At 37.0% G+C, this 25,684-nt stretch overlaps 1 protein-coding gene across 3 annotated transcripts; it reads right to left on the reverse strand.

Annotated features, from left to right (window-relative positions):
* Nucleotides 1-386: 386 nt before the first annotated feature.
* On the reverse strand, nt 387-10,729 carry LOC116163263 (phenoloxidase-activating factor 1-like). Of its 3 annotated transcripts, XM_031477129.1 has the most exons (7): nt 10,430-10,729; nt 2,544-2,753; nt 2,223-2,459; nt 1,687-2,116; nt 1,440-1,633; nt 774-869; nt 387-723 (listed from the first exon to the last, which is right to left on the reverse strand). In XM_031477129.1, the coding sequence occupies exons 1-7, from the start codon at nt 10,485-10,487 to the stop codon at nt 416-418; spliced, it is 1,533 nt and encodes a 510-aa protein (XP_031332989.1). In that variant the 5' UTR covers nt 10,488-10,729; the 3' UTR covers nt 387-415. The 3 variants fall into 3 exon arrangements, with proteins under 3 accessions (XP_031332989.1, XP_031332990.1, XP_031332991.1); XM_031477130.1 differs by lacking the exon at nt 10,430-10,729 and having other exon boundaries at nt 2,701-2,725; XM_031477131.1 differs by lacking the exons at nt 2,223-2,459; nt 2,544-2,753 and having other exon boundaries at nt 10,430-10,727.
* Nucleotides 10,730-25,684: the final 14,955 nt, after the last annotated feature.

A 25,684-nucleotide genomic window follows, 5' to 3' on the forward strand; every position in this document is an offset into this window, starting at 1 on the left:
CGTAGATAAAATAGCGTATTTTACTTGCATATAAAGGCGATTATGACACTCGGAAAAATTACAACACTCGCCTTCGGCTCGTGTTGCAAACTTCACCTCGTGTCATAATCGCACACTTTATATGCTCGTATAATAATATACTATTAATTTACTTTCTATTCTGTTTTTATGTTAGTTTCCTTTGTCGTTCAGGTAACTCAACGTCTCAACATACTCAACAGTTGCGTCATCTAAACGTAGGTACTCATTGTATAGCTTTCATTTATCAATTAATTAATGCGGTCGTGTTACATAAATATTTATTATTTTATTGATAAAATACCTATTGGCATTTCACACCAAGTATAACCGCTAACTCAAATTATGCTATAAATTGTATAAAAACACTCCGTTAAATAAAATTTAATAATTAAAATTAAAACATATTGTCAACAATCCAATTTGAATATTTAGATACCCGCGTATAAACTCCAGGGTACGTTTCTAGTCCACACATAACTCCCCATGATATTATACCCTCTTGAATCCATTGCACGTCGGCATTAGGCACCACATAACGCATTAACGGACCTCCAGAGTCTCCTTGACAAGAATCATTTCCTCCTACTCCTCCAGCACAAAACTGGTTATCTGAAATATATCCACGCCTTCCAAACCTTTTCTTGCAGGCTGATGAAGCTACCAAGGGAACTAAAGCCTTTAATTTTACATCAGAAGCATCACCTATACATTTGTGTAATAATTAGTGGTCTCGCCATACTGTCATTACTTACTGGTTTCCGTCCTACCCCATCCTGCCACCATCATACTACTTCCAATGTTAGGAAGTACACCATTTGGTGGAGGTAGACAAACGGGTTGAATAAAATCTAAACAATAAATTTTCAGACAGGAATATACGAGAAGTGTTTTTTAACTAAATGCCGTTTTAAAATAAAAACAAAACGATTTTCTACATACTATTATCTAATTTTCAACATAGCTGCCAAGTTTGTTGCATCATTTATCATACCTCAAAATTAGGTTTTGAAAACCCTCTTCGTGCTCGTCCAAACTTGCTGCCTGCTCCGTTGACCAAGTGGTCACGGTCGTTTTCACCTCTTCGCAATTGTTATAGTGCTTACCTGCGATATGATGTTTGAGAAAGCGGAAAAGATTAAAATAGCAGGGTTTGGTTGTGCTGTAAGTTACAACTAGGTATTGAATATCTTCTTCAAAGAAAGTTGCCGCCTGCTCCGTTAGCCTTAGGTACAGCCTGTAAGGTATGATAAGTGTTGAAACAAAGTTGGCCCCTTAGTCGAAAAAGGGAGGAAAATATCTCGGAAAGTATGTAGAACTTAAAAATAAATTTGGTTTTTGAAAATTTTCTTCCGTTTTGTTTTTATTTTCGAACGACCCTTACTTAAAAAAAACAGGCTACGTGCAATGATCTTCCTTACCGCTGAAGTCAACATTACGTTGAAGTCGAAGTAAGCCGATATCGTTGTCTCGTGTTCTGATACTGTGTCCTGGATGCGGTATACTTCTTTGAATGCCAACATCCACAACAGGCTCAGTACACTTTTGTAATCCCCTTTTACCCACACAATCGATCTCCGTTGACTGTCTCCATTCACCTAATCGCACACCGCTCCTGAAATACAACAGGTATGGATCGAAACCTTAGCGTATACATAAGAAAATTACAATCTTATTTCTTGATTTGAGGCAACAGAAATGCAATGTGCCGCAGTTAATACGTAACGATTGTTAATTAATGATCCTCCACATTTAAAACCTTGATCGCTTCCGGATGTGGTGTCCGCATATCGTAATAAGGCTAACCAGGGAAATTCGTCAATATCGGTAGCGATACCGCCAAATATTTTGTTGCCGGTCTTTTCTATACCACAGCTACTTCGATCGGCCAATAGGCGATGATCAAATATGTCTACTGATTGGGGACCCATTGAACCACAGCACACCAAAGCTTCCGAATCGTATCCACATTGCGACTTCTGTGCGAAGGTAACTCCTTCAGTACCAGATTGAATGGCAGTCAATATTACGGGACAACTTCGAACCGCAATGCATCTGCCATTCTCTCTATTGGGAGTTGTGCATGGTGAATTTCGACCTACAAGAAACAATGTTTTTCAATGAAAATGGCGATAACGAGAAGTTAAAGTAAAAAAAAAAGCTTAATTAATAATATTTAATAAATAATTAGATAATATACTAAACTATCACTGAGTGTGCTCGATTTTCCAATATATGATGTTCTTTTTTTTGTACTTCTGGTACGCCCTTAGTACCACAGCAAACCAATGGCTCCGAATCATAACCGCACTGGGATTGTTGAGCAAATTTAATTGCGTTACTTTCACCAGTTTGTATAGCGTGTATAATCACAATACAGCTCTTTACGGGAATACACCTCGCATTTTCTTTGTTGGGTGTTAAACATGATGCATTTCGACCTAAATGGAATAGCAACATTCAAATTGTCTAAAATTACTAAATAATTGAAAACTGTGACAAATAAATTTAATAGTGATCATTACTATTGGAACTATTCACCAGAACACCACGCGCAATACCCAAAGTACCGCAGCACACCAATGCTTCGGATTCATAACCACATTGCGATCGTTGGACAAACTTAAGTGAGTCGGGGTCACCTGATCGAATGGTATTCAGCAATATCTGACAACGACTTACTGGAGTACATCTTGCCCTTTCTTGGTTAGGTGTGACGCATTCCGAGTTTCTTCCTAAGTGGAATAATACGCGTCATTAAAATGGTGCCTATATGAATATTTACTTAAACTTTTCGGTAGGTACATCGAGTAGGTACAGTATATAAGAAAATCCGATATCCTTAGCGCTAAATTGTTTTAGGTTTATGCTACGAGTTCAAAAGCTGACTAGGAGAATATTGATAAATATCGTAAAATGACACCCGAAACTTTGTCTTCATGTATTTCTACAAAGGAAAATTGATATTTAAATGTACCTTTGAGTGAGAAAGAGTAAAGAGGCGCAACCTCGGTACTCTTAGTAGGCCATGCTCGGGCGCAACTATAATGTAAAATTGTCTTACCCCACTGCCCACACACTCTTTACGAAATCGTCGAGATACTGTCACATCTCGGTGCCTTTTAACTAGTGTATCTATTTGTCTATTTGTCGATGCCTGAATAAGCCACATCTAAATATTTCTCACTCAACTCCTCAGCAACAGTGATCGAGCAAATCGAGTAAGTTTATTTCATTATCCATTATATCCATTATACAGGGTGTTACACGACCGTTCGAAAAAAAAAAAATCGGGTTGTAGAGGGCATCAAAACAAGCACTTTTTCCAAATAAACCGAGGGTCCAACGTGTTTCGTTTGGGAGCCACCCCCCAAAGAGTGTTGAAATCTGCATTTCTTCTTAAATTTTTTTCTCAGCAACCATAAGAGTTACAAAGTCGGGTGACATGTCTTTGAATAGGTTTTTGGGTATGCTCTTTCCGATTTTGCAATTTTAATTCCTACCCCTAAAGGGCGCACCCCTAAACTAGGGTGCAAAAAAAAATTCTGATTTCGACGAAATTTGGTATCTGGGGGTTTTTTAACATGAAAATCACGAACTGAAATTAGTTTTTGAAAATTCGAAAAAAAAAGTTCCACTGCAATTCTTGGCGGGACAACGAAAATAGAGATAATTCCACGAAATTTGTTGTGTACATACTAAACGAGTTAAGGAACAAAACTGTCGAACAGTTTTTTTAAAATAACTTTTCAAACAAAAGTTATACTCATTTGAATGTTGGTCCTTCGGGTCGCGAAGTGTCCCAAGCCTACTAGTAAGCCATAATTTCGCATGTGGTGGTTGACAATGTCGCAAAAACAAAAGATTAACGGTTTGAGTCGATATTTTGTTATTTGGAATTAATTCGGTCATTAAATGATTAAAAAATTCGATGTATCGATTAAAACACCTACCAAGGTATCTTAAAGCGCTGAATTTCGTGGAATTATCTCTATTTTCGTTGTCCCGCCAAGAATTGCAGTGGAACTTTTTTTTTCGAATTTTCAAAAACTAATTTCAGATTCGTGATTTTCATGTTAAAAAAACCCCAGATACCAAATTTCGTCGAAATCAGAATTTTTTTTTTGCACCCTAGTGTAGGGGTGCGCCCTTTAGGGGTAGGAATTTTGAAAAAAAAATTGCAAAATCGGAAAGAGCATACCCAAAAACCTATTCAAAGACATGCCACCCGACTTTGTAACTCTTATGGTTGCTGAGAAAAAAATTAAAGAAGAAATGCAGATTTCAACACTCTTTGGGGGGTGGCTCCCAAACGAACCACGTTGGACCCTCGGTTTATTTGGAAAAAGTGCTTGTTTTGATGCCCTCTACAACCCGATTTTTTTTTTTCGAACGGTCGTGTAACACCCTGTATAGTGTAAGATATTCTTACACTATGATTGGGCCTATTCGAAACTATACAGGGTGTTTTTTGGGAGCTTTAGTTAAACGTTACTGTGAAAGTAAAATAGGTAGGTTTTTGAAAATTTGTAGATATGAGTTACTCTGAAGGCCGAATTGATGTAAAATATTTTCAAAATGGCCGCACTTCCGGAAACACTGGAAGTAGATAGTAACTTCGTTATTTCAAATGGCTATCCCTATTTTTTATTGCATTTTGAGATTCTACGTGAAATTTCGGTTCATTTGATACCCACAACCTACATGTCATATCTGCCATTTATGGTTTTTAAGTTATTTTGACTTTAAGAAAAATAACGGCGGATTCAGATGGTACCTTGATAATTGATTACTTGAAAACGGTTTCTGTCATGGCAACCCATTTTTATCAGTGCAAAGAGAATGAATAGGGAATAGTGTACTTAAAAAAGTTAAGTTGCGTATGTTTTGACAATTGGGAAAATGTAAACACAAGAACAAGGTCATGATCATTCCATATTGCATATTTAACGATTATTGCTCTGTTTTAAAGTTAAATAATCAGTGTTTCGATATAAGAGGGTCGATATGCTTATTTAATATAATATAATATAATATAATATTTTGTTTTTTTTTTTTTGAGTTGGATCCATCGTTCCTCGAAATGGGGGTTGAAATATATTATGTTATCAAAAATCTCTAAACCTTCCCCATATAGTTTTATTCGTTGAAGTTCAACGAATAAAACTATATGGGGAAGGTTTAGAGATTTTTGATAACATAATATAATATAATATTTAATATAAGCCGGTAAAGAGGACCTATTTAAAAGTGGTCCTTAATGGATAGGGCGATAGGGGTCAATATTTCCGACAGTAAAACAGACAAGTCCTGCAATTCGAATTTCACGGGCTATTATGACGTAACCACTAATAGACTGTATTGGTTGTCGCATGTAAAAGTTTAGGGCCATTCCCGTAAAAGTAGTTCAACACGGCAAAAGTGGTTCCTAACCCACGCGACGGAGAACACGCAAAACAATAGCACCAGCGCTAAAAAACGCAAAAAAAGTACAATCTTTGCCGATCTACCTTTCAGTGCTTTGCTGGTTACTGGTTAAATTGTAAAGCATAAGTATGTGGTCTGGTAAGAATAAGATGCAAGTTGTCTTCCATGTTGAAGAATTGAAGAAACAACTCACACCGGAGAGCCTTTATAATTTCAATTAGATATAAAAATTAAAACCTTTCTTTCCTAATTTTTACGCCTTTTGTTTTGTCATATTTATTCGAATTAAGCGAATTATCTTTTACGCATTGTATATAAAGTGTCATATTTCATAGTAGATTAGATTGTACACTTGCTGTTGAGTGTTGACCATTACAGTAAATGTCGTAAATTGCTCCATTGCAAAAACCAAATAAATACGTTGGGCGTTTGTTGAACTGTATTTCGTTGAAATTGTATTTGTGTCTTAAAACGTAGAGAAAAATTTTAATGAAACTCTAAAGTGTGGGAGTAAAGGAACTACGTACGTTTTTCTAAACTAGATTTACCAGAACGCATTTCGTAACTAGGCGCTCCTCGACTAACTAGCGCCATCTCAGAACGAGGGGACCGCATATCGGCACGCTAATAAACGTACGATTTTCTATTTTTACGGTTAGTCACACCCCTTTAAAAAGCAGATGACAGCATCTCCCGAGCGAAAATTAGCAATGCCAGTTTATCCTATTTGTTTGTAACTCTTATTGTATTTCCTCTATGGTTGTACATAATCCACTTTTCAATAAACTGTGACGTAGGCCCTGAAATGGTTACTTGTTCTAGAAAAAACGGGAGCCCTCTTTTAAATTTTTTTAAATTTTCTAAATTTTGGGCAGATGGTTTTGGATTACGTATTTTCCTGTTAAGAAATTTGTGGCGAAAGCTTTTCCCGTAATAAAACAAAATTATTGGGATGTATGTGAGCATTTCTACTACGCGAATTCGAACTGTACGAACATGTATGTGAGAAGGTCGAGAATCGGTGTCTTTGAATCCGAAAATTTCCGAGAAAGAGTCAGATGTCTTCCCTGAAGAAGTAAAGGTTTCTGCCCATTGATTTCTCCTGATTCGATGATATTTTTGGAAATACACCACAAGAGCACTCTGATGTGATCATTAATTTATAAGATTGCGAATTGTGTTTTAAAAAATGGGGAAGTAATGGTTATTGTTTAAAAGCGGGTTAGGCAAGATACAATCCTGAGTTAGTAACGTGGTAAAGTAGGGTCATGCTGCATTTTTGCGCATTTTTTAAGAATTAAAAAAAAAGTTATTGTTTGCGTTTTGTCCGTCCGTTTGTCCGTCCGGACCCACTTCAACCGTTTTGAACTACTTCTAGGGAAATGGTCCTACAGTCCTGGAATTTTTTGCGGTAGGTAGCCTATACCTTGAAGGTGTGCCAGACGGCCATCAAATTTCGCTGTCTAAAAGGGGGGCTCCACCACGAATTATTTCCTGAGATGCTGTTTTTGAAAGTAAAACGTGCATAACTTTTACATATGACAACCAATTGGTCTCAGATTTTGCATACGAATGCCTCTCTTTCCCGTGCGACTCTTTTTCTAGAGCGACGGGGCCCGGGGGAGGGGGGGGAGGGGGTTAAAAACTAATTTTATCTTTCTTTGTATTTTAATTAAAAGTTTCAACGAAAGGAACAGTTTTCTACAAACTACTGCCTTTCTTTCAAAGTACGGGGAGGAGGGGGAAGAGGGAGGATTGGGACTAGTTTTATCCTTCATGGTACTCTAAAGAAAGGTCTCAACGAAAGGAATTAATTTATACTAACCATAGTCTTCATCCTCGATTCCTTGTCGTGATCGGTTATAATTCCTTATATCCTAAGAGTGAATTGTTAAAGGAAAGTACCTCTAAAGGGCGATTGGGGCGTTTGGAAGAAATATAACCATTGAGCATTTAAATAAAATTTGATACATACCCACTTGGAATAAATGCAAATATAGCGCCATTTTCGAAATTTGGTTTTGTGTAGGATGTGCAGTGCCAACTTTCTTATTTATGGAAGAAATTTCGTAGGGGTGTTTAAAAAATGCGCTTTACCTGCACAAGGGTTGTGCACAATTTGTACTTGTTTTCATTTTCAGGTACACAAATAAACTTCGCGTTTCTTAAAAATGGCATTTCAATCAGGATTAACAATCATGCGCTAGATGAAGCAAACAGTATCTTTGTTAAATTTAAGATTATTCCACAATCAACAAATTTAACCGTGTGAACCAGGAATTTCAGCCCTAGAGTGTTTGCGTTTCATTCTCACTCAGGAACTATTCAAAGCAATGTTCGTGGCGTTATGAACGCCAATTCAAATATCCAATTTAATTGATAAGGTAAACATTGTACGGTGTCCACCTAAGATGAAAATTAAGTTAAACATGCAATGGGGGATCAATGCGAATAACCATGCTATCTACCGGCTTCATTGAATTATTGACTTCTGCACTCCACTCCACAATAAGGAATTATTACCAATCAGGATAAGAGATCGAGGAGGAAGACCGTGGTGTCCGTGGTTGGTACAAAACAGTTCCCTAAAAGTAACAAAATTTGACGGCTGTCTAGCACACCTTCAAGGTGTATCCTACATATTGCAACAAATTTCAAGACTTTACGAAGTAGTTCAAAATATAAGAAGTGGCTCCGGCGAACAGACAGACGAGCGGACAAAACGCAAACAATAGCACTTTTTATTCGCATTATAATGGCAAGTACTGTAGCATTTTTATACGCGGAAATACATTTAAAAGTAGGTATTGATAGAAAATAAACAATCTAGATAATATATTTAAAGCAGGTACAGAAAAAACAATTTAATAACGCATGGTTTCACAAGCGATGATTAAGGGCAATCACTGATTAAAAATATTAGAATGGGAAACATCTGGCCGTATAATGAAAGGCGGCTGGAATTCTAATATTTTTAATCATTGATTAATCCTCGGATTAATCTTAATCATCATTTCCGAAACCGCGCATAACTAGCTTCTCAGAGCCCAGTCAGGGCAACCGGGATATAGGTAATACGAATGCTTCCCAATATCTCTAATAAAAAAAACTGCTTCTTGGTGTTAGAGAAGAAATCCGTTTAAATGTTGGGCTTCGAGGGTTAACTCCCTGAGGAAGGATATCATAAAACGCATGCTCCTATTAAATGGTCTTCAATTCACATTTTACCCCATTATGAGCTTATTACACAACATGGATACCACCACCTCATCAAATTGACCACGTCATTTGGACATAGAAAATGACGATAAGCAACAAGAAGATGAGCATAGTTGATATGCAAAGTAATGTCAATGGTACCTAATGTGCATCATCGATAAAAGTAATGACTAATGAAAGTTATTTTATTTTGCCCTCGATTTTGCCTTTATTTTTGAGTTTCTTCGTTACCGTCTTAAACGCTACAGTAGGTACAATTCAAAAATTGGTAAAACCGGATTTTACGCATTATATTTCGGCAACTTAGATACATTAATGCACATTGGTATCTTCAATCTCATTTTTCTTTCAATTGAAATAAAAACTTTTTTAAGGTTCATTTTGCAAGACCATTTCTTTCATTAAATCAATACTCTCTTTAAATGTTCTATCTTTTATTACACACCGATAGAAAAGGATCCCCGTAAACGCAGTATTCAAAAAAATGTCGTCGCCTGTACATATATATTTTTATTTTGAATATATTGTTGCTAGTATTTTTGAACGGTTTAAATTATGTATTCTGACATAATATGTATAAAAAACAGGGTGTTCTATGTTTAAAGAAATGGGATTATTTTCAGCCAAAGTGGAAGTGAAAAAAATTGTAAATATGCCTGAAAGTAGGCAATGGCTACTCCTAATTTAAACATGGAATACACCACGTGAGTTAAGGGCTCCTCATACTTGACACATTTTTATTAAAAATATTAGCAAGTACATGGTAGCATTGAATAAAAACACTATAAGAAGCCTAACCCCGTGGAAATAAAGCGCGACAGAGTTTGAACTGAGAATATAATGGGAACACTGTCAATAGAGTCGATTCTTGAACTGAGAAGAATGAGAATTTGCTTTCCTCCTATTTACCGCAAAGAGAGTTCGGTGGTCACAACCAATGCGGGTGCAAGGGGATTTGTGAGATTTGTCGCGCTTTCTTCCATAAGCGTTAGGCTTCTTATAGTGTTTTTTTAGTCATTTTTTTGTATATAAAGTAAAAAGAAAGTTACTTCATTTATTGGGTTCATGGCGTTTTTAAATACCCACTCAAGCAAGTAAGTATAATTAGAACATTCTTGTTATTGACCAAGTGAAAAGGAATCTACTTTTGTCGCAACAGATATGTAAATTACTTACAGTGTGAAAGTTAATAAACAATGGATTGAATAAACATCTGAGAAGGTAGGTACGTTAGCCGCCGGAGCTTAAGTTGCAGCAAAGAGTAACTAATATTATTCTTTGGTTGCAGCATGGTTGCAGTAAGTCTCCGATTATCATTACTTTTGCCGATGATAGTACCTACATTTTTTAGCACACAGTTATAGAATATACCTACAGTTCAAACATTTGGCGCATTTCACTTTGTGATGGGTTATTGGCGATAACAGCAGTACAAGAAGCATATTGATTGACGATGAAAGATGGATTAACTTTATTAATGGTCTACATATGGTCGTAATGAGACAGTACGCAATTCTAAATGTTTGCGCATTAATAGGGTAAAACCAATTTTAGTATGTCGTCAATCAACAGTCGATTAATTTAATCCACAAATTATTATATTATTTAATCAACATATAGCTGCTGTATAATTTAGATCCATAAATTGATCGCTGAAAATCGTTACCTAATGTACTACTTAAACATTTTGGTTGATCGCAATAAGACTCCTCGCATATTTTATCTAATTAAATGCATTACCAAATTCAATAGAAAAGGCACTTACTTGCGCAAAACACAGTAGCTAGAAAAAGCTGTACCAAAAACACTGTAACTGAGAACATTTTTTAAGGTTTGAATTGACACAAACGCGAACGTTGTCGTATTTTAATCATTACTGAATTACTGACATAAATTAATGCGCGATAATTTAATGAAAACAAACTTTCCTGAAATGGTGATAAGAAATTTTGATGTTTACATTGTTTCGGTAAAGTTTAAAAGAACTTCCTACTACAGACTTTGTCGCTTGCTATAATGAATGTTGAGAATACAGGTGATTTACACACTGCAGACAAAGAGACTGATAAGTTCATCCTGGACAGCTTATACTGGTTTGTGGTTTGAAATAATGGCAACGTCACACGACGATTTCCATTAATACGAAACGGATAACATGAAATAACATTCTAAAGACGAGGTAACCAAATACAAGATAATAATTAGTTGTCTGAATATTAATTATCACATAACATTAATAAATTCCATAAAAAAGCGCAACACCTATAATTAGTTGAGTAGATTTCATTGAAATGTTTGCAAAACATTTTTCCCACAAACTGGCAACTTTAATATCGAAATAGAAATAATATAAAAAGTTTCTCGAATCCACAGTCGAAGATGGTACAAGTTGCTGGGGATGTGACTTAAAAGTGAGCTAGCAGGTTATGGGGCAAAAACAATGATATTAATATTAATAATAATAAAATACAAGATTCGCAAAACAAAGTTTGACCATATTTCCGTTCATTGAATATATACTTTATTAACGACTTCCTAACGAGTTTATAATTTTATTTGTTACTCAGTTGTAAACGTTGATTAACAAGACAAAACGCAAACGGGTAAACGTCATCTTTAAACGATACTGACTTGTAAAACTGACAGTTGACCTGTAAAAATTTTACAAGTTAGTAATCTAGTAATTTCATTGGCCAGAATTAATGCGAAGTCTCTGTTACATGGATAACATGATATTTTAGACATTTGTTCGAGATCAATTTAGGAAACTAATTATTTACGTTTATTCACGATCATATTGTAATCAGTCTCATAATTGTCATTTTGAAGGATAAGGAAGTTGTGTTTTACAACACTTATTTTTCCAGGAGGGAGGGAAGTAGATTCTCGAGGTTAGTAATGTTCGATTCGAGGTTAGTAATATTCATTACCTACCTCGATTTAGTTGCTAATACCTATCCTAATGGATGGCGCTCTCATCGTAACTGTCTGACACCGATGACAGCTGATTTAGATGCAAATTGTTCAAAACCGCATTTTAAAAACAATTCTTATTCTTATTATGAGTAATATGGATTATTTTAAGTTCTGTGCTTTTTTTGTAAATTGCAAATGAACGACCAAACGCGAAAAAGTGAAATAAGTAAATGCGAACCGAAGTAAACACAAGTAGGAGTTGTGATTAACTTTAGCCAGATTACGGGAAATGATGGTTCGTTTCACGTAACCTAAAACTAAACGAGCGCGGTGCTAAATGGTTAAGTAAAAACAAAAGCAAAAAGAAACCGTTAATTATTAAAGGATCGGTAAGTATATAAAACTCGAACTTGAGTTTAATGAAATTGATTGTTACTTTAGAGAGCCCATTACTGTTTAAGTTTCTGGGTGGAAAAGTTCAATTCTTGTCTATAAGACATGGAAACATTGGGTTGCGCTTGTGACCCATGAGGAGAGCAAGGCATGGCAATTTATGGCATCATAATGTTGCATATCGGAGACGTCGTAGCACTACCCGAAGAGGATACTGCCATACCTACTTTGTTATTTTCGCGTGCCCGTAAAGCGAATGGGCCACTGAATTGGCGACGAAACCTCCTGCTAGTGCAGCCAATCTACAGCCACCGAACTGTTTTAAGTTGAAGAACTCCACTGGCACTTGCTAATATTGTAGCGATCATATGCCAAAAACAATGTCCGGTAATTAAATGTAATTTGTCACATTTTAGAAATAGTGCTATTTTTTAGGGCTATCGTATTGGAACAGGTGTTTAGTGACTACCTGATTGGATCTGAAGAATAAATCTTTCGTTATTGACATCTGCACAGATTATAATACTAATATTGTAACCCAGTCTAAATATGTAATCACAAAAGATCGCTGTAGGTACATTTTAGAATAATAAAACTGACATGGTAATTAGGCATTACCGCATTAGGTTTGAATGTGGATCACAACATTATTTGGTCGTTCATAATGTGGATGATTTCTTTACCTCATTAAAATAAGCAAGTAAAAAGTTTTACCTATACCCTTTCCTGCCCACCATTGTTCATTCACTTCAAAAATTCATTCGGGGAGTCAATTTTTTACTGCACTCAATTTCCCTTATTTGAGGGGATGTACATTGAAATTCTTTAGTATGGGCCATTTTTTAACAACATACATGTTAAATTAATATGAATATTAATTAGGTAAATTTCCAAATCTGTATTACCGACAACATTTTATGTGGGGCAATAATATTGCAGATGGCGCATAAGATGAATATAAAACGTATAAATTTAGTGAATTATTTTATTTTTGATAATGGAATGATTATTAGATGATCGTGAATAAAATCGTATACGAACCTCGACGAAAGGTTATTTTTCTTAGAATATAATCACCCTCGGCGCTGCGCGCCTCGGGTGATTAAAATTCTTCGAAAAATAACCTACTTTCGCACTCGGTGCGTAATATACTATTACTATTGTTTACAAATGAGTAACAAATAAAATATTGTACATTATACGCCAGGTAATAGTTTTTACTGGCTCAAGGAGATGACAGGCTCGCCTGACGGCTCGCCAGTCAACTTCTTCTATCGCCAGTAAATTGTAAAAACCCACTTACCTGGCTAATAATGTAAAATACTATTGCGGTGTCTGTCCGTCCGTTGGCACGATATCTCATATAAACGAATGGACCGATTACGATGGAATTTTGCAGGTGGATTGTTTATCAAATTTTTAGATCGGAGTTCGTGAATTGGCAATGTAGGCCAAAAAATAAAGAAGGCCCTTTTGACATCTCCGTTAGTTATGAACCGAATTGCGTGAAATTCAATATGCGCATAGCTTTAGCCATATAAAACGCACTTCCCAAAAGTTGAGCCTAATCTATCATTATTCACAGTGCCCTCTTCGCATCTCGACCATGTATCAGTCGAATTGCAAACTTTCTTATTTATGAAGGTATGGAATAAAAGCAAATGTAGCGCCAGTTTCCAAATTTGGTTTTATGCATGATGTGCAGTGCCAACTCTTATTTATGGAATTAAATGAAATGAAATTTCATACATAAGTATACGCTTTAAATGAAAGCAAAACTAACACCAGGTTCAAAATTTGGATTTGCACATGCTATAGCCATACCCAGGAGCTGGTTTTCCATAAGTATTTGTTTATACGTTTATTACAACTACTTTTATCCAATAGGCTTCGACATTTTTTTATTTTAACTGAAATCGAGAGATTTTGTTATTAAAAAACGATATAAAAAAATGTAGGTGTAAAATATTGATATTTACGTCCGCTGTAGTAAGCACTTTGAAATCAAGGGCCGACGCGACGCGAAGCAATAGAAAACACACCTGCGCGCGAGCCTAGACAGCGTGACGTCGGTAGCCAGAAACATTTGCCGCCGTGCTGGCAGAGTATACGAATTCACGTAAACCGGGACGCGATTTTACAGAATATAAATTGTTACAGCACAAGACACGCCCGCCAACTACGTCATTCCAATGCATAATCTGATTCAGCACATCGTCCCAAAATCTATCCGAGTACAAGGCAGTCAAGTAATCGCGAAGAAATAATACCTAGCATTAAATACGTTTCGAAAAATGGAGTTTTCGAAATACATTATTACAGCCGACAGCCGTCTTTTAAAAAAAAATTAGTCATTTCTCTCGGTATATCTATTATTTTTTTAAAATTTTTATATCGATAAATACATCACATCCTTTGTCCTTCATTCGAGTGGCTACTTGCTTTGTACCATCCAAGGATACATTGTTAAAGCTCCTGTGAATTGTGATTTATTTATTTATTTATTTATTTATTTATTTTTTCCATTTTGATTACAGTGTACAGGTAATATTGGAAACGTCATTTTAAATTTTACGCCACTTGAAAAATACAAACAAACTACAGAATTGACTACAACCAGACTAACAGTAACACGCATTTACATATAACACACAGAAAGACATAATTAGGTTTTGCAGAGGTATTCGCTGATACTATAGAACGGATTATCAAGAAAGAACGTTTTAACCTTAGACATAAAGGAGGCCTGATTGCATTTCAGGAGATCAATAGGGAGGCTGTTGAAAAGTTTAATGCACATGTATTTTGGAGAGTTCTCGAACAGGGTGGTTTTATGTCGAGGGACGGTGAGCTTCGAACCGAAACGTGTCTTCCTGTCACAGCTGCGGATCTCTTCGTTCGTTGTAAACTGATATGAGTTGTCGAAAACGAATTGCACACAGTTATAGATATATAGGGAGTACACAGTCATTATTTGCAAGCGTTTAAAAAGAGGTTTGCAGTGGTCACGCATGCCAGAGTTACACATATGACGTACGATCCGTTTTTGCAGTAACAGCAGTCTGACAGTTGCATTGGAGTTGCCCCATATAATAATGGCGTAGTGTAGTTGACTTTGGACCTGGGCATAGTAGTACTTCAGTAGAGCAGACTGCCCTACCACGGGCCTCATACATATAATTGCGTAGCATGCACTTTTTAGTTTCGAGCAGATTTGATCGATGTGAGAGCTCCAATTTAGATTGTCACTTACAGTTACTCCAAGGAAGCGTTCACCACTGGTAATGCGCAACAGTTTCCCATTCATGATAATGTTAGGACGTCCCGCTTGGTTATTTCGGCTATTGCAGAAGCTTACTACGCCAGTTTTAGTTTCGTTTAGTTTTAGCTGGTTAGAATCGCACCACTCTCTTATGCGTGTTATAGCATCACAGGCCTTTTGAGCTAGGGTGTCCAAATTAGGATCCGATATCACTAAGGAGGTGTCGTCTGCATATTTGCAAAGAGAAATGCTCGGGTCGTTGAACTTCCTATCCAGGTCGTTGACAAAAATCGCGAAGAGTAGTGGAGCTAAGGTGGATCCCTGGGGCGTTCCAATTTTGTAGTCCAGTTCAGAGGATTTGAATTTATGATTCGTTACGTTGCCAAATTTACCGGATAGTTCAACAAACTGAGACCTCCCCGTTAGAAAGGAGCTCAGTAATTTGAGCGGAATGCCTGTGATACCATATGACTCCAATTTCTTCAATAATATATTGTGGTTGACGATGTCGAAGGCTTTAGAAAGGTCAAAGTAGATTCCTATGACGTGTTGTTTATTGTCCAGTGCTTCATAGATGCGGGTAATGGAATCGAATAAGGCTGTGACTGTTGATTTTCCTTTTATAAAACCGTGTTGCGTTCTGAACAGTAGCTTGTATTTAGTTAGATAGTTGATTAACCGGTTAGCTATGCATTTCTCAAATAATTTTGAGAAAACAGATACTAAGGAGATGGGTCTGTAGTTCGTGATGTCATGCACATTTCCTTTTTTGAAAACAGGCACGACTCGCGCTATCTTAAGGGTATCTGGAAAATACCCAGAGCTGAACGCGTCATTGATCATGTGGGAAAGAGGTTTAACGATATAGCCGGCGATGTTGTACAGGATGTGGCACGGAATGCCATCTGCACCTGCTGATTTTTTCTTCGACAACTGTGTTATTGTATTGAAGACTTCAGCTTCTGTGACGGGATTGAGAAAGAATGACTCGCTGGACAACCTGGGCAGATCCACATACTTCGCATTAGTTATTCTTGAAAATTCATCCGCGATAAGAGCTGCGCTTTCAATAAAATGGTCGTTGAAGATTTTACTGGTGGTGAGGAGGTCACGCACGTACCGTCCGTCATGAATTATGGTAATATCCGACTTTTCTTTTCGTCGTCCTTGTCCGCCTGATAAACCATTGATTAGATTCCATACTGCTTTATTAATATTGTTGGACTTCCTGATAAGGTTGTCGTTATACTCTCGTTTGGTAAGATTGATTAGTCTTACGTACGATGTTTTTAAGCCCTTATAGGTACGCAGCACATTTTGGTCACCGGTTAGCTTCCAGTTACGATGCATATCTTTCAGTCGTTTACTTGTAGCTATGATTTCCGACGTTATCCATTTTTTGTTGTTTTTCGCAGTTACTTTAAGTTTGGTCATAGGAAAAGCCGCATTGAAGTAATTAGTGAACCCTTCTGTGAAATTGTTGAATTTTGCATTCACACAATTAGCATCGAAGACATTCCTCCAAGATTCGTTAGCTACACAGTTGTGGAACCTCGAGATATTTTTGGAAGTAAACAGACGAGTGTTAGTATAATTAGTTTTATCCTGGGCAGTGGTGTAAGGTAACAAGAGTTCAATAGCCAAGTGATCGGAAAATCCACTTTCGATAACCTTGGCTGATCGATACTGAGTGTTGCAGTAGATATTATCGATCGACGTAGCGCTTACATTTGTTATCCTTGTCGCGACGTTAATTGAGGGAAGAAGATTAAACGATGCTAGGATATCCAAAAAGGTAGTCGAATTGGTGTGGCCGTCGGATAGATTTATGTTTTGGTCGGTGCAGATAATTATTCGAGAACATTTTTTTATAGCGGCGCCTAGCCACTCGTCCAGCAGCATAAAAAAGGTGTTTATGTCTGCGGAGGGCGATCTGTATAAGGAGACTATGGTGTAAGAGATACTGCATAGAATCAGTGTCGAAGAACAATATTCAAAAATACTATCAATAGGTTTTGTATTGAATGTGGATGCACTAAGATCTAAATGCGATCTCGCATAGATTGCGGTGCCACCTCCTTTGTTGATGTTGTCTGCGATTGTACGACAGTGATAAGAGATCAGTGAGAAACCGTTTATGCTGAAGGACCGAATCTCTTCAGACGTCAACCAATGTTCGCAGATACACAGAATGTCGCAGTCAATTAAGTTAACAAAAGTGTTCAACAATGCTAATTTATTGCGCGCACTTTGTGTATTTAGGTGCACAATTTTTAAGTGTTTGCTGATGATGGCTGCACAGGTTGAAAAACCGTCTTTTCGGAACTTTTGTTGAAGTAATATCTTCTCACAAGTACGTCTTCTGGCCACACTTCAGGTTTTATGATGTCATCATAGATCCTGAATGGGTAGGTAACTCTAAAGGCAGCAGAAAATTCAGATTTCCTAATGGAGTCGACCGTCACGCTTGGGGATCCCGGTAGCGTCTCCTTAAGATACTCAGCTAGCGAGGACTCGGAGGTGTCGGGATGTAGCCTGCTTACATGTAAGTAGCCCTTTCTAGTCACTGCCTGTATTGCACTGTTCGTTATAGTTTTTGAGCCACGGATGGTATTTTTCTGTGACTTATTTTTTACCGACCTTATTTGTGAAGTCGCGGTCAATTGATTCTTGGGGGCATTAGCGTTCTCCGCTTCGTCTGTATTGTTACGTTGCATAGTTAATTCCCGAGCTTTATCAGCATAAGTTGCATTAGTAGCACCTAGTGCCGTGCATGACGTAGTTGGACCAGCATGATGAGCCCGTTCAGATTGATTAGGTCTGATTGGTTTCTGCTTATCCTGCATTGAGGTGGGTAGTTTTGGATTACGAGTATTAGTAAACTCCGAAACTGAGGCTTGTGCTCCATTTGTCGGCGAATTGTTTTTCATTGGAACAACAGTAGCATCATGTGTATGCTTTTTAACCGAAGCCATATCTTCCAATAGTTTTATTTTGTCATACAAGAGTGTTATTAATTTGTTCTTATCCCGAATGATAGCTTTAAGATAGTCCGTTTCATTGGGATTGCTGTCACTGTCGAAAATGTCCTTGTCTAATTCCGTACTTGGATCGCACGCGTTATCACAACATATGATGGTGTCACTATCAATTGGATTCACAAACTTTAACTTTGTTTTCGCGCAACTGTCATGATAATAACTGAGGCACTTTACGCATTTTACGCGTTTTTTTGCTGTATTTTTACCACAAACAGCGCAAATTTGGTTACACTGAGATTCACCGTTAACCACGTCGCCCGCCATCGTGGAGTATGAGGAGTGATGGCACACATATTGTTTGCGGAACAACAACAATCGTTGCAACTTTGGAAAAGTTTTTTCAACTATCCACTGTGTCTTCGTTGAAATTGAAAATTCATTCGCCCACTCATTGCAACTATCAGAATTGCATTCATCATCAGCTTTCCCATTTAATTTCAAGCGAAGCACGTAATTATCTTCACTTACATACTCCATTATACAGTGAATTTTTTTTAAATGCGAACATAGAAGTTTACATGCAATGTAATTTCCCTATGTTCGATTTAAAAAAAAACACATCAATCTATTGAGTAGTTCAAATGAGTAGTAGATACAATTGACAGCTGTCACATTTTTAAAAATACCGCCGTCCAATTTAATTACGAAATCGGTTAGGTGATTGCTTAGAATGTCAAGGAGGACACTTCGAACATTTATTGTAATTGTTTTCGGTATTTATTTTCTTATTTTCTTCATTTATGTATTGAATAGATCAAATTAGTAGAATACCAGGTGCACATGACCTACAAATAATTGAAGGTTGGTTCACAATGAGTTGTGGTGTCAGTGCGTGGCATGTGAGGCAAAATTATCGTAAGTTTAAGAAAAATGTATCCTAAAATTGCTATGGCCTCACATGGCTTCTTTAAAAAAATCTTACCCAGTGCTCTTCATCATAAAGACTATAGAGTTGCTGTTCAAGTTGGGCGTTTTGGGAATGTGAACCGCGCACACCTCATAGATTGATGTGTTTTTTTTTAAATCGAACATAGGGAAATTACATTGTATGCAAACTCCTATGTTCGCATTAAAAAAAAATTCACTGTATAAACATTTCCATTACCACGCAAAAGATTTAAAACTCGCATTAAACTATCCATGATAAACGAGCAAGAAACTAAATACCTATTCAGTAAGGTTAAGAACATTCCTTAACGGCTTAAATCAGCGTATGTGTGCTGTTCCTGTGTAATCGGGTACATTTTGGGAGGATGTGCTGAATTAGATTATGCATTGGAATGACGTAGTTGGCGGGCGTGTCTTGTGCTGTAACAATTTATATTCTGTAAAATCGCAACCGGGACCGATTTATTTATTGTCTGCACAATGCTGCAAGGTTATCATAAACACTAATTGGTGTAATTTACCCCATGTGAATATGGAAATGGAGTTTTTGCAGATGCATATGTCTACTTTAACGCCGCTGTTCTGAGGTTCATTTAAATTTGCGTTATTACTCTAAAAGATAAACACTTCATTTCCACATTCGCATGGGGTGAATTTCGCGAATCATTGATATAGTACGGTGCATTTAATCGAAAAAACGGCTTAACCTCAACATCCAAAGTAAAAGTTTCCCATTAACTGCAAATTGTTCTATACAGTCCACATATTGTTTGGTAAAAAGTTACGCCATTTTAAGCGTCGGGTTTGAATGGGAGGGGGGAGGAAAGTTGGTAAATTAGTAGTTTTTGGAGTTTTTCTTAAATATTTAGAAAACTATGGGGTTTGGCGAGAAAAAGTACGATATCAAAAAATAATCTACATTAAATTGTGAACAAAAATAGTCTTCTGTATAATCTTGCTCAAGTGAACGATTCCAGAGTTATGGAGGGTGTAAAAGTAGACATTTTTCGTATTTTTTCGATTTTCCGGAAAAATGAAATTATGTTTGAAGTAAAGAACACTGAAGATCTAGCTTGTTTTCGTTACCAGTGTTACTTGCAAGCCATTTCAAAGCATCCTATACATTCACTGTTCCAGTTGGCTGCGCTTCTCTCCACTTCAGCAGCTACCAGAGTACCAGGTATAACATTCATTTAGAAGTTACCATCAGGTGTAACAGTGGCCGCATGAGAAGAAGAACCCGATGAAGTGGGGATGGAAGATTGTCGAACACCTGAGAGCAATAACAACACATCCTGCAACTCCCCAGGGATTACTGTCCCTCATAGTGGAAGTCTCTTGAAAAAATGGCCCCCCTTGAGAAGGTGGTAAGGTTATCGTTCCTTCAAGGACTTATCAGTAACATACCACCGGTCACTAAAGTGCAATTTGTTTGAACCGGTTTTAACAAAAAAAAATAGTTTCCTTAGTGATAATCTCATATTTTTTCCAAAAGTATCTAAAAAAAAAAATGAAAAATTTCTACTGTTACATCCTCCGTAACTCTGGAACGGTTCAATTTAGTAAGATTATATACGAGGCCATTTTTGTTCGCAATTTACTGTAGATTATTTTTTTATACAGCACTTTTCGCACTAAATCGTATAGTTTTCTAAATATTTAAGAAAAACTTATCACAACTACTAATTTTCCAACTTCCCTCCCCCCTCCCATCCAAACCCAACGCTTAAAATGGTGTAACTTTTTACCAAAGAATCTGTGGACTGTATAGAACAATTTGCAGTTGGAGGGAAACTTTTACTTTGGATGTTGAGGTTTGGGTCTAATTGCACTGTACTAATAATCTTGCAGCATTGTGCACACAATAACCAGTTTACGTGAATTCGTATACTCTGCCAACGCCGCGGCGGTAAATGTGTCTGGCTACTGACGTCGTCACGCAGTCTAGTCTCGCGCATATCTACGTTTTCTTCCTTCGCGCCAACCCTTGACTTTAAAGTGGTTACAGCGGACGTAATATCAATATTTTGCGCCCAAATTTTTAGCTTCCTAGCGTTAGCTAGGTGGCTATTGCGACCTCCGTTGTTTGGACATCATAAAATTTCATCAAATGTCGACGTTTTAGATCATTTTAAGCAACTTTTAAAGAATAAACTTTTTTTCCGTCTGTATATTGTATGTGCGTACGTTCGTACGTTGGCATTTTTCCGAGGTAACGGCTCGACGGATTTTATTCAAATTTTGGATATGTATATTAGGCAAACTGAAACGAAAAATAACTAGCCGGATTTTTGAAAAAAAATTTTGGAGCGCCGCTACGGCATCGAACTTTTTTTTTCAAATAGCAACCTAAGCTTTTTAATAAGTTATCCGAAAGACCTTATTTTTCTGTGCACAACCTACAAATATTGTGCCCAGGATTGTGCCAGATTTTATTACAAAAAATCTGAGAAAAAAATTTTTCGCCAAAATTGATTTCGTTAAAATTTTCCGAATGTACATTAGGCATTATAAATGATGTACTGTCAAAAAATTTTTTTGATATCTAAGACGTGATACAACTTTTTTTTCAATGAACGATGAGCGTTTGCAGAAGTTCGTTCGTTGCATTATTTTTGGTTTTAATCCAAAGAACTAAGGTAAAATATCAACACCTATGTTAAAATATCTGTATACATGTATATATACTGCAGTTTTTATAATGATTAATTAACATCACAGATTTAAACACTGAAATCTGAGTTAATATACCGTAAAGAAAACTAGAACCTGACCTATTTATAATAACATCTGCACCAGACTGCCGACAAAGAAGAAGGTCATTGACAAGTGACAACTTAATGAGGGTGTAGTGCCATGTTAAAGGATAAGTTGTTTAATAATAAATGAATTATTGGTAATAAGTATTAGTAATAAACACAAACAAAAGTAAAAAAATTCACAGATTTCGCAATCCTTGCAACCATCAGAGACATTGGAAATGATAACCCTTCACACGGAATAATCTTGCTCCACTTGCTCGCAAGCTCGCCCGTGTCGCAAACGTAAACTTTCTGAATAATAAGCGGCGTAACATGCTTGTAATACTATCAGGGGCGATGTGCGAGTATTTTAAATTCGAGTTAACAAAACCCCTGCGCACTGTTAAGTAAGTACCATATCGATAGTATCCGCGACTTTTCCTGAATCTACCGATTGGTGTCGAGTACGGTACAATCAACACTAGACGCGACACCACTTGTCTTCTTTTCTACTCGGCAAACCTGGTAAATTGATACCCATACAAAACATAAGCATTTCCAATGCTAAAAAGAGTTCGAGGACGTTAAACGGCGAAGAGCGCTTTTTGGTTTGAGGTGAGTCAATTCTGTCAAGAATTTGAATCATTTTTTTTGGTAGTTTTTAATAACAAAATCTCTCAATTTTAGTTAAAATAAAACATACTAAAAATGTCGAATCTCCCTATTAAGGATCTAAAAACAATTAAAGGATAAAGTTATCGAGTTTGTTGGAGGTTGAGTGTGAAACCGGTGACTTTGAAATTTGGAAAGAGAAGTTTGAATACCTGACAAAATCCAACTACACTGTAGCATAGTTTATACTATGAATGTAGGTATATCGATGTATATAATAACTAGTATTGGGGGTTAATTACACCGACGTACCGTATAAATCCACCTTGGTCCTTGGACGTACCTGAAATGTAGGTACACAACGCATCAATTCATAATCTCTACATTAAAAACCCTTACAAATTTGAAATTATTGCTCGTAACATTCGCTTAAGTTAATGTCTATTGTCTAATTAAACGTATTGAACCTGAACAACTTGGTTTTCATAAACGAGCAACGTAAATAGATAAAGTCAGCTGTAGCACCGAACGCATTCGCTCTATGGGACTCAGTAAAACCTATAGACTCGGTAGAGCACGAGGACTCGGGAGGATGCTTAAGAAAAAAATCACAGATTTCGCTATCCTTCCAGCCATCGGAGGCATTGGAAATAATAACCGTACAACGCCATATGTAAAACACAAATAACCTTTTTCTACAACTGTCATAAAAACCTGTCATTTTCTGACGGATTTCGAAACGCGAAGTACTAGATTTTTAAACGGTTAATTAATAAGTAAGGTTGCTATTGACAACGTGCGCGAAATCGTCAACAGTGAAAAAAAGTATTTCGCGCACGGGACAAAGTTGAACTTAAACAGCAATTTAATTAACAATCGGTTCAGTTGTAGAAAAAATATTGTATATAACGCTAGCGCGAAGTTATTTCGCGCATTTGACTGATATTTTAACTCGGCTTCGCCTCGTCAAAATACCTTCAGTCTTAATGCGCGAAATTGAACTTCGCGCTCTTGTTATATAAATAACTATTATTCATACGGTAAGCTTTTTAAATAATAAGCGTCGTAACATGCGTGTAATACCATTACGGGCGATATACGATAAATTTAGATTCGAATTAACAAACGTTGCGCACTGTTAAGTAAGTATCATATCGGCAGTATCCGCGACTTTTCCTGAATCTACCGATTGCAGTCGAGTACGGGACAATCATCACTTGATGCGACACCAATTGTCTTCTTTTCTGCTCAACTAACCAGTAACTTCATACCCATACCAAAACATTAAGCATTTCCAATACTAAAAATCCGTGCTACACTGTACATTCACACTGAGCTGCTGCTATGAAGTTGTCGTGCAAGAATATCTATGGGACAAATTTCCTGGAAAATAAAAAAAATGTTCGGTTTTTCTGGCATATCTTCGTTTTCTATAATGCATGATAATAACTCTTTAATTTGTGCACCTTTTCTCTAATTTGACCATCGTCGTATCTTCTGTGGTTTCGGAGATCCCGATGATAGACATCCTTATCTTGGACACAGTATAATATAGTAAGCTGTTCAAAGTAATCGAAGCATATAATGTTCACAGGTTACAACAAAATATGGAACCATACCTCAATTAATGAACTAGCAACTCACAATGCGACGAACTTCCCTCTTTGCTCGTACACAACCGGTATCTTAAATGATGAAAGCACAATTACTTCAAGTTCATTTAATTGATGACTAATAATATAATTGTACAATTCAATTATCACACAGTAGACGGTCGGTCGGTCACTCGGGCGCCACCAAGACTTAAATCTGCACCCCCCTAAGTCTTGGGAAAAGGGGCGGTCTCTTCGAAATGGGGTGGAAAGCCTCCGGGTATTCTCAAGTGGAGAACGGAATATACCAGGGATCGGCACAAAATGGCGGCGGTCACTTCCGGATTACCTAAAACAAAATATGGCAGACGGCCCTGCCGGTAAATTTCCTAAAGGGAATAAAGCAACAAATCACAAATCAATTAGCGGTGTCTAGGGGAAATAAAAGCGGAAAAGCAAGGAGAACAGAATATACTTCCCCCCTTAATCAACGTAATTGAAAATTAAGCGCTTACCTTTGTTAATTAACGGTGGTGTTATAGTTTTCTACAGCAAACGGTGATATGATAACGCTATCAAGGCGGTAAAGAAGCTTAGCGGAACGGTGGCAAAATTTACGGTAAGTGAAAAAAAGGGAAACTCAAAACGGTAGTTAAAAGGAAAGGCTTGACTTACGGTTCAAACGGTAAAACAAAAGGTTTCGGTGGATTCGGAATGATACGGTTTCGCAAATTAGAAAAATCAAAAGGCGTACTTACAACTCGAAAGTATGAAGCAGAAAAGATCCTTCCCAAAATGAGCATTTTCCTTTTAAAGGAAACCCATTTTGGTAGAAGTGGAACAGGGAATTTCCAAAGACTCGCTGCCTTCGCACCGAGCGCGGTAGAAAATAATTCGGTTTTTAATTAATTACTGCTCCTGTGGTTATCTTAAAAATCTGGGGCAACTTACAAACAACTAGAAAAATTACAGCGCCTCTGTGGACACCTCTCTCGACGGTTTCTGACAAGGTTTACTACTGCCCATTAACATGGCATTCATTAACAGCGCTTACCTAATTAGACGTAATCAAACCGTATACGAATACGGTATCACTCATCAATCCAATCTGCAACTAGCTCCCTTGGATTTTTTCTTCTCAAACGGCGCTATCGCTTTAACACTCTTATCGCAACATATGCAGGCATACGGACGGGACTGCATAACTTGTAAACAACTCGATTTAAACTCGTTCTATCCTTGATTTTACTTATTATGGGAATCTAAAACATCTTATAAATAATTAACGGCGCTGAAACCAAAGAATATTAATTGTCCCTCATCTTCGCCAGGACTACATCCTTCGGTGGTTACAAAAATAATTCCAAAATTCCAACAGGAGCGGTCGTAGGCGGACTAATTAATTATGGTATCTCCATGGCATAGCGGAAAATGCTCAATATCAAATCAAATCATCAAATCAAATCAATTTTATTCTCCATTGTAAAAAAGCTTATAAAAAATATTTATATTTAAGCACCGACTTACAAATACTACTTCATAAAGAACAGGTATGTGTCGTTTTCTGCAGTGCAT

Source organism: Photinus pyralis, unplaced genomic scaffold, assembly GCF_008802855.1.
Source record: "Photinus pyralis isolate 1611_PpyrPB1 unplaced genomic scaffold, Ppyr1.3 Ppyr1.4_LG2, whole genome shotgun sequence".
Lineage (NCBI taxonomy): Eukaryota > Metazoa > Arthropoda > Insecta > Coleoptera > Lampyridae > Photinus > Photinus pyralis.

Excerpts from the sequence above, each read along its gene's own strand:
- LOC116163263 (XM_031477129.1), bottom strand. The coding sequence starts at position 10,487 with ATGTTCTCAGTTACAGTGTTTTTGGTACAGCTTTTTCTAGCTACTGTG. Across the intron at positions 2,754-10,429 it reads AGCTACTGTGTTTTGCGCAA|GAAGAAACTCGGAATGCGTC; the intron begins GTAAGTGCCTTT and ends TATTCCACTTAG. Across the intron at positions 2,460-2,543 it reads TCTGGTGAATAGTTCCAATA|GTCGAAATGCATCATGTTTA; the intron begins GTAATGATCACT and ends TATTCCATTTAG.